At 41.5% G+C, this 15,693-nt stretch overlaps 1 protein-coding gene across 1 annotated transcript; it reads right to left on the bottom strand.

Annotated features, from left to right (window-relative positions):
• Nucleotides 1-10,693: 10,693 nt before the first annotated feature.
• Nucleotides 10,694-14,842, bottom strand: catl1 (Cathepsin L1). The gene is given in 8 exon segments (NM_001146546.1): nt 10,694-11,135; nt 11,371-11,488; nt 11,760-11,928; nt 12,238-12,462; nt 12,701-12,853; nt 13,311-13,433; nt 13,646-13,784; nt 14,702-14,842. Coding segments are annotated over 7 exon segments (1,017 nt in total). The 5' UTR covers nt 13,775-13,784; nt 14,702-14,842; the 3' UTR covers nt 10,694-11,035.
• Nucleotides 14,843-15,693: the final 851 nt, after the last annotated feature.

A 15,693-nucleotide genomic window follows, 5' to 3' on the forward strand; every position in this document is an offset into this window, starting at 1 on the left:
TTCAATTATTTCAGTAAATTAAATAAATAATTAAACAGCATGTCTGACAGCCTTAATGTCACATTATTTTGCATGTATTTAAGACATGGCATTAGTGTCTTGAGACATGTCTTGAAGACACACATAAAATGTCTCAAGACATAGTCTCAAGACATTTCTGAATGTTATACTGCATCATGGAAAACACTAGATCCAAAAATAGCTCTGTTCGGTTAATGACAACAACAAAAATAACATACATATTTATTTACGTACTGTATGTGCACAATCATACCCAGCCATCACCTTTGTCTTGAGAAAATGACTTGAGGCATATTATTTCTAAACAAATATTAATCAAGTAATTGGGGACGTCGGGGGAACTTGTTGCACCTTCTGGTAATCTGTGGAAAAAGTATACATTTAATAGGCCACTCAGTTTATAATGACATCGATTTCACATTAAATCAATAATAGTGTATAATATTGCACACAAACGCACATTAGGGAGTTCCATATAGCAAAGGTTTTCTGCAGCAGTGCCGGTGGGCTAGTTTGGCAGTGCCAGCAACCACTGCAGAGTTTTCTGAGCAATAAAACAAAACAACTTTTTTTATTATTTGTATTTTCATTGTTGGACATAAAAGACTGTAAAAACACCAGGAAATCAGCTCCAAGTGATTTTAATTTAAGAAATCTGTTCCCAAGTATTCCCACGTATAATAGAGACACGTGATCGTATATAAATGTAAGCAAGGTTTGAAATGATCTGTTTTGGCATCTTGTGGTTAATTTGCAGTCTACAAATGATTTGTACTTATGTTTCAGCCTCTCGACCATCCGCTCAAGAACAAATCAGCCCACTGCTGAATCTAGTTGATGATCCCTGCCCTACTCTATGGATTTCACATGATTGGGAATACAGATATGCATCTGTTGGTCACAGATACCTTTAAAAAAAATAGGGGCGTGGATCAGAAACCGGTCAGTATCTGGTGTGACCACCATTTGCCTCATGCAGCACGACACATCTTCTTCGCATAGACTTTATCAGGTTGTTGATTGTGACCTGTGAATGTTGTCCCACTCCTCTTCAATGGCTGTGCGAAATTGCTGAATATTGGCGGGAACTGGAACACGCTGTCGTACACGCTGATCCAGAGCATCCCAAACATGCTCACTGGGTGACATGTCTGGTGAGTATACAGGCCATGGAAGAACTGGGACATTTTCAGCTTACAGGAATTGTGTACAGATCCTTGCGACATGGGGTCGTGCATTATCATGCTGAAACACGAGTTGATGGCATGACAATGGGTCTCAGGATCTCATCATGGTATCTCTGTGCATTCAAATTGCCATCAATAAAATGCAATTGTGTTTGTTTTCCATAGCTTATACCTGCCTATACCATAACCCCACTGCCACGATGGGGCACTCTGTTCACAATGTTGACATCAGCAAACCACTCGCCCACACAAGGCCATACACGCTGTCTGCCATCTGCCCTTTACAGTTGAAACCGGGATCCATCCGTGAAGAGCACACTCTAGTGTGCCAGGGGCCATCAAAGGTGAGCATTTGCACACTGAAGTAGGGCATGACACTGAACTGCAGTCATGTCAAGACCCTGGTCAGGACGAGGAGCACGCAGATGAGTTTCCCTAAGACGGTTTCTGACCGTTTGTGCAGAAATTCTTTGATTGTGCAAACCCACAGTTTCATCAGCTGTCCGGGTGGCTGGTCTCAGACGATCCCACAGGTGAAGAAGCCGGATGTAGAGCTCCTGGGCTGGCGTAGTTACACGTGGTCTGTGGTTGTGAGGCTGATTGGACGTACTGCCAAATTCTCTAAAACAACGTTGGAGGCGGCTTATGGTAGAGAAATTAACATTCAACTCTCTGGCAACAGCTCTGGTGGACATTCCTGCAGTCGGCATGCCAATTGCACGCTCACCCAAAACTTGAGACATTTGTCGCATTTTGTTGTGTGACAAAACTGCACATTTTAGAGTAGCCTTTTATTGTCCCCAGCACATGGTGGACCTGTGTAATGATCATGCTGTTTGATCAGCTTCTTGATATGCCACATCTGTCAGGTGGATGGATTATCTTGGCAAAGGATAAATACGCTTTTCGTGCATACGGAACATTTCTGGGATATTTTATTTCAGCTCATGAAACATGACATGTTTGGTTTATATTTTTGTTCTGTATAGATAGCTATACTATTGACATTGCAAACATAATTTGTAAGCAGTTAGGGAAATACTATTGACATTACTTGAAACAATGCGACAGCTGACAATAGCAAACCTATCAAAATGAATCAGAACAGATACACCTTATTCTAGTAAACTTCTTAAAGCACTGGTTTATACCGCATTTATCCCACGTAGCAACAGCTATATCAGAGAGTATCTTTAGCTATACAGAGAGTTACAGTATCCTATCAGTTACCATGTGATAAATACAAAACAAACCACATACAGTATCTGTCTGAGTTAAACAGTTATGAGGATACAGTATCTGTTATATAACTGATTTATCTGTTTGCTGTTGTCAACTATAATGGAACTCAGCAAGTTAGTTGTCGTTTTGTTTTCACAACTTTCTCACTGTCTTTTGGAGTGTATGTCTGTGTCTGCCTGAGTGCCCGTGTTTCATAGCAAGTCATGCTGGGTCTTCCACGGAATGGGTGCCTTTTGCGTCCCGTTTATATTTTAATTTAAGTAGAAATTGTGAACCAATATTGAATTTTAGAAGCCTGTTTCACCATCATTGTAAAGCCCTAGTTATTGATAAAGTCATTTCTGAAGATTATTAATTATTTCAATATGATTAGTGATTCATTAATGTCTGTCACTCATTTTAAGGTCAACCCTGTTATGTGAACTGAATTCTCATTTTAATATGGTGAAACTATTCCTTTTAAAATATTTATTTCAAAAGAAATTATTGAACATCTAACTCAATAGTCAAATCATAGTGTAAAAACGGGTGAACTGGTTCTACTCATTTTGGTAATTTTCTGGTGTTTTCTGGTAGAAAAAGAAGCAGGTCGAGCATAACAACCTATTACCCGGAGATTGACAGGCTATTAAATGGCAATTAAATGCAAGCTTGACAAAAAAAATGCAATTGTTAACATTGCATTTTTTTGTGAGGCTTGCATTTAATTGCCAATCACTGTTGCACAACAATTATTATTAAAATAAAAATTGAAATGCTTACTTACGAGCCCTTTCCCAAAAACGCAGTTAACATTTACATTTACATTTACGTCATTTAGCAGACGCTCTTATCCAGTGCTTTAAGAAGTTTACGAGTTAAAAAGTAAGAACATTTACAAATACATAAAAATAAAATTGTAACACCATACAATAACGCGGCTATATACAGGCTATATACAAGGTGTACCAGTACCGAGTTAGTGTACTGGGTTACGAGGTAGTTGGGATAATTGATTGGGGTAACATGTGCATGTAGGTTTGGTTAGGTGATTGATTGAATGTAGCAGTTAAGAGGGTGAAAAGCAGAAAGTCCGGATAGCCGTTTAACTAACTGATCAGAAGTCTTATGGCTGTTCAGGAGCATTCTGGTCCCAGACTTGGCTCTCCAGTACTGCTTGCCATGCGGGAGCAGAGAGAACAGACTGTGACTTGGGTGGCTGAAGTCTTTGAAAATTTTTCCGACACCGTCTGGTATAGAGCTTCTATATGGCAGGGAGCTCGACCCTAGTGATGTACTGGGCCGTACGTACTACCCTCTGTAGCACCTTACGGTCGGACGCAGAGCAGTTGCCATACCAAGCAGCTATACAGCCAGTCAAGATACTCTCAATGGTGCAGTTGTATAACTTTTTGAGGATCTGAGGGCCCATGACAAATCTTTTTAGCCTCCTGAGGGGGAAGAAGTGATGTGGACACCGAGGAAATATAAGCTAATGACCCGCTCCACTACACCCTTGTCGATGTGAATGGGGGTGTGTCCAGCCCTCCGTTTCCTGTAGTCCACAATCAGCTCCTGTTACGGGCGTCGTATAGAGAAGACCAAGGCGCAGCGTGTAGAGTGTTCATCGTTATATATTTTAATGGAAACGAACACTAGACAAAATAACAAAATGACAGCCAACAGTTCCGTCAGGTTTACAAACTAAACAGAAAGCAACTACCCACAAAAACAAAGGGAAAAACAGGCTGCCTAAGTATGGCTTCCAATCAGAGACAACTATAGACAGCTGCCTCTGATTGGAAACCATACCCGGCCAAAACATAGAAAACAAAACATAGAATGCCCACCCACCTATCACACCCTGACCTAACTAAACAGTGAAAACACAGCTCTCCTAGGTTAGAGCGTGACAGCTCCTTTGACCTGCTGACTTTGAGGGAGAGGTTGTTGTCCAGGCACCAGACTGCCAGGTCTCTGACCTTCTCCCAATAGGCTGTCTCGTCGTCGTCGGTCAGGCCTACCACCGTCGTTTCGTAGGGAAACTTAAAGATGATGTTGGAGTCATGGGTGAACAGGAGGGAACTATGCACACACCCCCATATCCTTAATTTCATATAAGGAGCTACGAGCTTCTCCATAATGGGACAGTTTCTACATGCATCCAATCCAGACCTCAGAAATCTTCCTGACACAATATGAGTCCAGGGAGATATTTTACATTTTAGCAGACGTTCTTATCCATAGTGACTTACAGCAGTGAGTGCATGCATTTTCATACTTTATTTTCATACTGGACCCCCATGTAAATCGAACCCACAACCCTAGCCTTGCAAGTGCCATGCTTTACCAATTGAGCCACACAGGATCATCTGGGGGGAGAAATGTTCAGGACACACACCTGATGCGCGTGCACCCGCTTACATAGTTGTAGGATATTCTATCTCCGGAAAAGGTATGACATATCTAAGTCTTGAACGAATCCACATATTTTCAGAAATGTGTCACATGTCTGTAGTCATTACCTGATAATTTATGTATCCTTTTTTATGCATAATTTCAATCGATATCCTTACATGATATGTAGTCTAAAAATGGGCTAAATCCTACTCATGAATTGTCCGGGGACCAAATTATTCTACCTTTTCAAGCTCAGAAAATTATCCTTCTTCACATGAAGGTGACGTATCTAAGCATACATTTGCACCACAGGCTATACAAGGTGTGGAAAGGCAAACATCATTTTATTTAATCGAAGTTGCTATTTCCAAAGCACATCTTTGCTATTTCTGCAGTATAGCAAATCCAGTCACAACACATTTTTTGTAAAGATGCAACATAGACCATTCTTTGCTAAAATATTATTTTATTTATTTAACAGAAAATAAAAGTTGCACACCCTCAACACCCCTGCCTGCCCTGTTTGTTATGGACGATGGATGCAGATTTGGTTGTCAGCAGCGGTTCCTCACAGTCCAGACCCAACGTTAACTGTCACCTTGAGGCTTGATAGGGGGTACAAAAAAAAACCTGAAAGGAAGGGAATTTTGTTATTTGTTAGCTAGCGAAGTCTACAAGCTAGCTTATACCCCAACATCAAGCCTATCTAGCTAGCAAGCCCTACTTGCTGCAGGTCAAATTAGCAAATGTTCTTGATTCTAGTTAGTAAGATAAATAAAACATCTCAAATTAACTACTCGCTTTAGAGTCAACTTCTTTGAGGTATTTGCTGAACAGCTTCTCAATTCTTTGTTTCTCCTTTTGTCAGTTCCACCACACACCATTTACACTCATTTATGACGCCCAAATTCAGAAATGACAGTTGGAACTCCACAGCAGAAAATATGTGATTGCTAGATATAATATTTGTCAAATTATTGAGCATGTCCTCAAAACTCAAATAAGCATCAGAAATTGACCTTATTTAACATATCAAGATCCTGAAATGGACCTCAGTTAAGAGCATATGCATTGTATGTGCTGAGAAAATACAGTGTATTCTCATCAATCTACACACAATACCCCATAATGACAAAGCAAAAACCGTTGTTTGACATTTTTGCACATTTATTAACAAATAACTGAAACATCACATTTACATAAGTATTCAGACCCTTTACTCAGTAATTGTTGAGCACCTTTGGCAGTGATTATAGCTTCGAGTCTTCTTGGGTATGACGCTACAAGCTTGGCACATCTGTATTTGGCGAGTGTCTCCCATTCTTCTCTGCAGATCTTCTCAAGCTCTGTCAGGTTGGATGGGGAGGGTCGCTGCACAGCTATTTTCAGGTCTCTCCAGAGATGTTCAATCGGGTTAAAGTCCGGGCTCTGACTGGGCCACTCAAGGATGTTTAGAGACTTGTCCCGAAGACACTCCTGCGTTGTCTTGGCTGTGTGTTTAGGGTCGTTGTCCTGTCGGAAGGTGAACCTTCGCCCAAGTCTGAAGTCCTGAGCACTCTGGAGCAGGTTTTCATCAAGGATCTCTCTGTACTTTGCTCTGTTCACCTTTCCCTCGATCCTGACTAGTCTCCCAGTCCCTGCCGCTGATGGTGCCACCACCATGCTTCACCATAGGGATGGTGCCAGGTTTCCTCCAGACGAAGAGTTCAATCTTGGTTTCATGAGACCAGAGAATCTTGTTTCTCATGGTCTGAGAGTCCTTTAGGTGCCTTTTGGCAAATTCCAAGCGAGCTGTCATGTGCCTTTTACTGAGTGGCTTCCATCTGGCCACTCTACCATAAAGGCCTGATTGGTGGAGTGCTGCAGAGATGGTTGTCCTTCTGGATGGTTCTCCCATCTCCAAAAACGAACTCTGGAGCTCTGTCAGAGTGACCATCGGGTTCTTGGTCACCTAGCAGCTCTAGGAAGAGTCTTGGTGGTTCATTTAAGAATGATGGAGGCCACTGTTTTCTTGGGGACCTTCAATGCTGCAGTAATGTTTGGTACCCTTTCCCAGACACAATCCTGTCTCAGAGCTCTACGGACAATTACTTCGACCTCATGGCTTGGTTTTTGCTCTAACATGCACTAGACAGGTGTGTGCCTTTCCAAATCATGTCCAGTCAATTGAATTTACCACAGGTGGACTCCAATCAAGTTGTAGAAACATCTCAAGGATGATCAATGGAAACAGCATGCACCTGAGCTCAATTTTGAGTCTCATAGCAAAGGGTCTGAATACTTGTGAAAATAAGGTATTTCAGTATTTTTTTTAATACTTTCTGAATGCACTGTATACTACAGTACGTAGGCCTACTGTCAGTATTTATCATCATATAGAGAAAATAAGGTGTTCACATAGGCCTATCTCAGGACAGCTAATGAGTCAATATCCATGATATCTGGAGGGAATGCAAAAAAGATTTTTGCATGAAAGAAAAATATGGATTTCATATTTGTCAAATTTTTGAGCATGTGCAGAAAACTTAGAAATGTATCAGAAATCGTCCTTATTTTCAGCATATGAAAAAGCATATCAAGATCCGGATATGGACTTCAGCCAAGAGAAGCATATCTGGAATCAATATAGCTTCATATCTTAAATATGATGAGAAAACAAAGATATGCTATGTATAGTTATAGTCAGTATTTGTCAACATGAAGAGAGAAAATAGGATGTCGCATATCTCAGGCGATTGAATGAGTCCATATCTGGTCATATTCAGAGTACTCCCAATATCATATATGTCTAAAAGACACATCTGGATCCACAAACTGAAAAAACATGCATTGGAAATCTGTATTTTGAAGAATTGCAGAAAAAAATGAGTAACTCGCAAAATGTTTTATTTACTTTTTTTTAGCATGAGAGCTACTTTTAAAAAATAAAACGTGGAGAGCTACACATTTTTTTTCTAGCTTTCAGATGGGCACATTCTTCTCTCCCCTGCAACTCATCCCCGGGTGTTTAGTGTACAAGAGAAAACAGTGCACTATGTTTTCTGTCAATACCTGGTAAAATAATGGTTAATAAACAACTCAGTTGTTATTTATTTATTTATTTAACCTTTATTTAACTAGGCAAGTCAGTTAAGAACAAATTCCTATTTACAATGACGGCCTACACCAGCCAAACCCAGACGACACTGGGCCAATTGTGAGTCACCCTATGGGACTCCCAATCACTGCCGGTTGTGATACAGCCTGGTTTCAAACCAGGGTGTCTGTAGTGACACCTCTAGCACTGAGATGCAGTGCTTTAGACCGCTGCACCACTCGGGAGCCTCAAATGTAGAATTGCTCATAGAGAAACAAGGAAATTGGATGTTCTGAGGCCATGTCAATGCTTAAATCACATCAGAATACCATTTGTTTTAGGACTGGAAGAAAACTAACACATTTAGATTTTTGAGTGTAATTCCCCTATAATTGCGCATCTGGCCCTTTAATTGTGCATCTAACGAGTGAGGAATGTGCCTTCTAACTGCTGGTCTAGTGATGGTTCTATACTGCAGCTGCTCATTTCATGGCAAAGTTTGCAAATAACACATATAAAATATATAATGACTCACGATATAGGCTAATCCCCAGGGAAGCCTACTTTGCAGTTAACATTTAATTATGAAAGGTGTTAGGGAAAGTATTTCTGTCAACCCACAAGACGGTTATCACATCAACTGGCTACACACAGAGTGAAAGTCAAACGGGCGCACCACACAGACAGACGGGCAATTTTGCTGGAAATTAATTGGCAGATATTGTTTGAGTTTCTAAGCCAAAAGTAGCCAACCAAGGATGGGATAATGTTTACATTGTGTTGATTAGATAGTAGCTGGGAGCTTGCGTTCTCTGATTCCAGTTTGCAGTGGAACATGTGAAAATTGCATATACTTTCAGAATTGTTTGGCAAACTACTCATAGATGGGCTGTGAGCTACTTAGATGGGCTGCAACCGACCTGTTGGAGACCCCGGCTTTAGAATATCAAAAAATGTTTCATGTAAAGATATCCCGATATGGACCCTTTTCGCCTAGTGGTTGGACGCTGAGCTGTAGGCCATGAACAGCACTCTCAAATAGGCGTTCCTCTTGTCCAGGTGGGAAAGGGCAGTGTAGAGTGCAAAAGAGATTGCGTAAACTGTGGCTCTGTTGGGGTGGTAAGCGAGTTGGACTGGGTCCAGGGTGTCTGGGGTTAGCTTGGCGTTCTTGGGCAAGTTAGCTTGGCGTTCTTGGGCACAGGGACTATGGTGGTCTGCTTGAAACCTGTAGGTATTACAACCTGGGTCAGGGAGAGGTTGAAAATGTCAAAGAAGGCACTTGCCAGCTGGTCAGCACATGCTCTGTGTACGCGTCCTTGTAATTTGTCTTATGAATGTTGACCTATTTAAAGATCTTACGTCGGCTACGGAGAGCGTGATCACACAGTCGTCAGAACAGCTGTTGCTCTCGTGCATGGTTCAGTGGCGCTTGCCTCAAAGCGAGCATAGAAGGCATTTAACTTGTCTGGTAGGCTTGTGTTACTGGGCAGCTCGCGGCTGCGTTTCCCTTTGTACTCTGTGATAGTTTGCAAGCCCTGCCACATCTGTCAAGCATCAGAGCCATTGTAATAGGATTCGATCTTAGTCCTGTATTGATGCTTTGCCTATTTGATGGTTCGTTGGAGGGCGTAGCAGGATTTCTTATAAGCGTCCAGATTAGTGTCCCACTCCTTGAAAGCGTCAGCTCAAGCCTTTAGTTCAGTGTGGCTGTTGCCTGTAATTCATGGCTTCTGGTTGGAATATGTACATACGGTCACTGTGGGGACGACATTGTCGATGCGATTATTAATGCTGGTGACTGATGTGGTAACCTCAATCCTATCGGATGAATCCCGGAACATATTCCTGTCTGTGCTAGCGAAACAGTCCTGTAGTTTAGCATCCGCTTCATTGGACTACATCACTGGTACTTCCTGTTTGAGTTTTTGCTAGTAAGCAGGAATCAGGAGAATAGAGTTATGGTCAGATTTGCTTCTTTGTGAGGAGTGAAAGTGTTTTTTTTTTTCACCTCTAGTTGCACAGGTGACATGCTCGTAGAAATTAGGTAAAACTGATTTCAGTTTTCCTGCATTAAAATCACCAGCCTTGCCGCTTTTGGATTAGCATGTTCTTGTTTGCTTATGGCCCAACCTAAACACAATATTGCTCCTCACACCAATCCAAGCATACAGCCTCACTGATAGTCAGATGACAAAATCGATTTTTGGTAACTAAGACCATTTTATCTGGGAAATAACTGCATTCCCTTTAAATTGGGAGCTGCTACACATACCCAATGCAGTACACACAAATGTCACTAACAAACAACTGCCAGTCAAGCCACAATCTGGCGTGATTGGACACAGTGTTCTTTTTCTATGACAAAGGTTACTGGATCTGTGGCTAGAGTTAACCAGTTAGTTGTTTTGGATCCCACCAGGCTAAAACTGGTCTTATCTGAGCCATGAGGACCTTGCTCCTCTAAAGGGAGAGGCTGTTCATCTTATCTGCTCTGAGACACACAAACTCCTGCTGTATTATTGGTATAAAATGTTAATACCGTCAAGGTTTTTCCTGACCTATCTGGAATACAGACTGTTTTGTGTGTGTACCTAAGTGGTGGGGGCAATATGGCTTTAATACTGGCAATAGGGAACAGCCGTGTGCAGTAAGCTAAGTTAAATGACTAGGACTAACTCAAACAGTGACATTGACCAAAGGGCACAAAAACACTATTGGCAAAGTTTTACACAGTTTGGATAGGATGACTATTACCAATTTTGTAGTTTGCCATGTAAACAACAAATCCATTTTAAAAAGAGGTTTATTTTGCTCATATGTACAACATTTTTACAGAACAGGTGTAAAAGCAGTAAACTAGGAATGTACACAGAGGTCACACCTGTAACATGTACTTGACTCAACTATATGTGTATAGACATACAATAAATCAAGTATAAAAACAAACTAGGTAGAATTTCATAGATTCCCTAAAACTGTGTTTCTTTAAAACCCATGCAGCAGGATTCACTAGTGCCTTTCACAGACTTAATAAGGCAGCACTGTCGTCATCATTGCCCTTTATGAACGTTTTTCAAACATTAAAAAAACAAAACAAAAAACATCTAGAACGTGTCCAGGTTCTAAAACACTAGACCAGTGGGTAGCTGGATGCCGTGGCGATACCACAGTGGTTCTTCCTGTCTTTGGCCATGTAGATATAGCCTTTGTCTCCCCATTTCTCGCTCCAGCTGAGGAAAATACAAACAATTTTAGCTTCTCTGTTGGAGTTAGTTGGGAAATTATACAAAACTTGATTTACTGCCACTTTAGAGAAATTCATGACTTAAACCATAGTACCAGACCAACACCATATTCAAATAAAGGCAATGGTATTGTAGAGGTATATTCCCTGACGGAGAAATTAACCATTCCTGTGGTGGAATCTGGTCACAAACAAAAACATTCCAGGAAGAACATCTGTACCTGTTCTTGACAATCCAGTATTTCTTGCCATCCACATCCTCTCCTTCAAAACCATACCCCACCACTAGAACGCCATGGTCCAACTCCTCACTGCTGCACTCCTTCTCATAGTAGATCCCTAGAGCGAGGGCATGTAGTTACATTAGTTGGGCTAAAATGGGTTTACCTCAGCGTACAACCATCTGATCAATGCTAAAGCTGCTAGCGGGCAAAGTGACAACTTTGGTAACACTTTACTTAATGGCTTTGAAAGAACCATTATTAGCTACAGTGTGAACAGGACAGTGGACCAGTGAAGCTCACTGCTACTCAAAAATAGAATGTATGGACTCCAAATAAAGTTGAGGAAGTTGATGTAACATATGTTGCGTTGCCTTTTTGCTACTAACCAGACTCATAGAACTGAAAGGACTCGTGGCCGGCATCGATGGCAACAGAGACCGGACCGACTGCAGCCACAGCCTTCATCATAGCATGCTCCTTGCCACTGGGAATGTCCACAAAGCCAGTCTCGTTGGCACCACTGAACTCTGGTTTGTAGTGGCAAGGGTCCTCATCCTGGGAAAATATATATATTATTAGTTAAGAAAAAAATAAAAAATAATAATTATCCAATGAATCAAGCAATACTGGTTGAAATGGCCTAAATTTCAATGCAATCAAGAGCAGAAACCTTCATTTATTTTTACCGAACGTATGGAATTTTCTGTCAGTACCTCACGCAACAATAAATCCAGATTTCTAAACATTTATGGCCCAGTCTTGCCAAATCCTATTGTCATGCCAAACATGACTTTAACCATAGGAGTTGGTTATTCAGCTTGAACAGATCTGAGACCAGGCTAAAATAACAGAAATGGGTCTTACAGTGCCGACGTAGGGGTAGGACTCCTCTGTGTCCAGGCCGGCGTTGTCCTGGATGTACTGGAAGGCCTGGTCCATGAGCCCACCATTACAGCCCTCATTGCCCTCCGGTCTGGAGCAGTCCACCAGGTTCTGTTCACTCAGAGACACCAGCTTGCCAGTCTTCCTGAACTGCTGGCCCTCCATGGCCCCGGTGGTGCTGAACGCCCAGCAAGACCCACATGATCCCTGAGGGAGGCGGAGATTGTGAATAGCTAGCATGTGTATAACAAAGAAAGTGACAATAATTAAGCAATTGCGAAGGGTGTAAGCAATGCATTTAGTGCAACTATAAATATCCTGTGTACACAACTTGTGGCAACTTGGAATGGGTTAACGGCAAACCTCAAAGTCTTGTTTTATTCAGAGAGACACAGCTGTGTATGGTTAAGAATGAGTCATGGCTCATGAGTGACTGAGGTCTCACCTGGTCCTTGACGGGAGTGACGTAGCCCTTCTCCCTCCAATCAACAGCTTTAGGTGCCTGCAGGTAGTTGGGTTCCATGAACAAAGAGCCCTTGAACTTCCTCTCAGTCGTCTGCTTGTAGCCGTTCATCGTCTGCCTGAACTCCTCATTGGTCTAGGGAGGAAGGAATCAGTAAGGGCATGTTGAAATGTATGTCATTCCTGGCCAGGTGTGCTTTGGGGTTTTTAAAGTTCCTATCTGAATAGAACATTGAGGGGTTTCCAATGTCTAAGGACTTTAAAAACTTTTTTATTTTTTACTTATGCATAAAGATGAGTAAGTTTCAGTTCCCTTCTCAGATCACTATTCTGTTCCTGTTTCTTCAGTACGTGCTAGTGGGAGAAACCCAACCTGTGAGTCTGAATACATCCCTGCTTTCATTGCCAACGCTGACACCTGTGGCTATGTTTTCATAGTCCCTGTGAAATATTTCCTTATTCTGTACTGTGTCATAGACCACATAGGGCATAACAACAAAAGGATTCAGCTACAGCAAACACTATGGGACAAGGCTGCTGACATGCATCTTCTGCCCCACAGTAAAATGTCTCAGCAAGGAGCTTGTTCTTACCATGTCACCAAAGTGGTTCATGCCCAGACGGTAGGAGTGTTTTCCCATGGTGTGTTCGAGGTTGTGCATCTCAATCTTCTTCAGGTTTTTCTCCCAAACCATCCTCCTCCAGCCCTCCTCACTCTGAGAAATTAGTGTACTTGGTCAGAGAATGGACATACAAATCATAGTCCCAGAACTACAAACAAAATCCAGGGAAAAATAAGTCACTACATTTTGCAATAATACAGACCTACATGAAATGTACAGTTTGTCAAGGCACCAAATAATACATTTGAGACTCACTAAGACCTTGAGGCGCTATGGTGCCTTACTTGTACTTCAATAACACCCACCTCATGGTAGCTCTTGCTGTGCCAGTTTTTCCACAGGTGCCAATGGTCCTCCAACTGAGAGTCAAACCTAGGAGCCGCACACACAGCACTCACACAGAGCACCAACACTGCCAAGTACAGTGCTGTCATGGCCAAACAGCTGTGAAGGGAGCGAGAAGAGCTATCAGTCAGCCTTGTATTTCACAGTGTGAAGCAGCTACATTTATATATAGAGATTGTTATTGCCTTCAGATTATTGCCACAGGCAGCTTGGTTGACTGACATGTTAAGTGTGTGTTGCGTTTATCTAGAACCAACAGAACAGGAAAAACAAGGGCTATAGATTCTGTGAGGATGAGAGTTGAGCATAATGCCTGAATCAGAAGTCATATAACAACTCATAATAAACCAACTAGCTAATTTCCTTAATTTAAGTCTATGCAAATGGCAGACTGCAGCCGTCTGAACCGACGTTCTGGTTAGAATACTGTGTATGCAAACACTGAAAGGGAGTCTGCGCAAAGTGGGACTTGGTTGGTTGCATCATTCCTGTTTTTCTCTAGTTTGGCTTGATCCTGATCACAAGACGCGGGCGGATCCAAAGCCGCTGAATCATTCTCTGAACGTGGGCAAAGCCCAAAGAAAATAGAAAAGGAAATCGAATCTCCCACATCACCATTTCCAAAAATGTTACGGTTCGCTATAATATATAACAACCTATAAACGATAACATTCGCGACTGATACATTTGAACACAATGTTCCCTTTGTGAGAACAAAACAAAGCCCTCTAAGCGCTACACAAAAGCACTCGACTCATGGAGGGGGAAAAAAAGATAACGTTTTATAAGGACCGTTTTACTGTTATACCTTTTCAAATTATATCAAATACTGTAATGTTGATATCAACGAAACTAGTCGAGGGAATGTTAGGTAACAGCAGGTATCAAAAACATAAGAAACCAGATCAAATGTCCGGGGTAAAGTCCATAACCCAAGTAGACTTACCTAACGTAGCAGGCGTAAATAGACAGGCCTAATACTGTACAAACAACGCAAGCCCTAGAGAAATACTTACTTAATGTATTGTCAATTTGCAGTAGAAGTGTGGAGGTCCCAGCTGTTGCGTGTCGATCAATGGATAAATATTGTGTAGACACCACTTTATACAGACAGTTTTTGTTTTACAGTAGGAGGGCCTGTGATTTGTTGAATGGGTAACATATGTCACACAGGAGGGGCTAGGATTGGCTGAAATGGGACTTTATAACGCGCAGGTCCCGCCCCGAGTAAAGATCCCAGCATGTGATTCCTGCCCACGTGACCGTCTTATCCCGCAGCGGAATTGCTGGCATGTTACAAAGTAACAGTAAGTCATTTTCCCTCAACAGTCTTTATTTTTCAGATAGTCTACTTTGTAACAGTTCTCCCATGGATACAGAAAATACAAAGAAATTGTCAGAAAAAAAAGTCAAGACATGTTCAGAGCACAAGGACGACATGCATTAAGGAAGAAATGGTAGTCATATGATCAATAACACAGCACTCACGTGAGACACACCTTAATGTTAGTCTTGGGCCCTAGACAAATGTTTTGTAACACACAAAAAATGACCAGGGATGTTCTCTTGATAATTATGTGAATTGGACCATTTTCCTGTCAAAATGTGAGGAGTACTTTTGGGTGTCAGGGAAAATGTATGGAGTAAAAAGTATATTATTTTCTTTAGGAATGTTGTGAAGTAAAAGTTGGCAAAAATATGAATAGTAAAGTACAGATAACCCCAAAAAACGACTTAACCTCTATGGGCTAGGCGGGACGTAATCGTCCCACCTACGCAACAGCCAGTGTAATCCAGTGGCGCGATTTTCAAATACCTTAAAAATCCTATTACTTCAATTTTTCAAACATATGACTATTTTACAGCTATTTAAAGACAAGACTCTCGTTAATCTAACCACACTGTCCAATTTCAAAAAGGCTTTACAACGAAAGCAAAACATTAGATTATGTCAGCAGAGTACCCAGCCAGAAATAATCAGACACCCATTTTTCAAGCTAGCATATAA

Source organism: Salmo salar, chromosome ssa13 (assembly GCF_905237065.1).
Source record: "Salmo salar chromosome ssa13, Ssal_v3.1, whole genome shotgun sequence".
Taxonomy (NCBI): domain Eukaryota; kingdom Metazoa; phylum Chordata; class Actinopteri; order Salmoniformes; family Salmonidae; genus Salmo; species Salmo salar.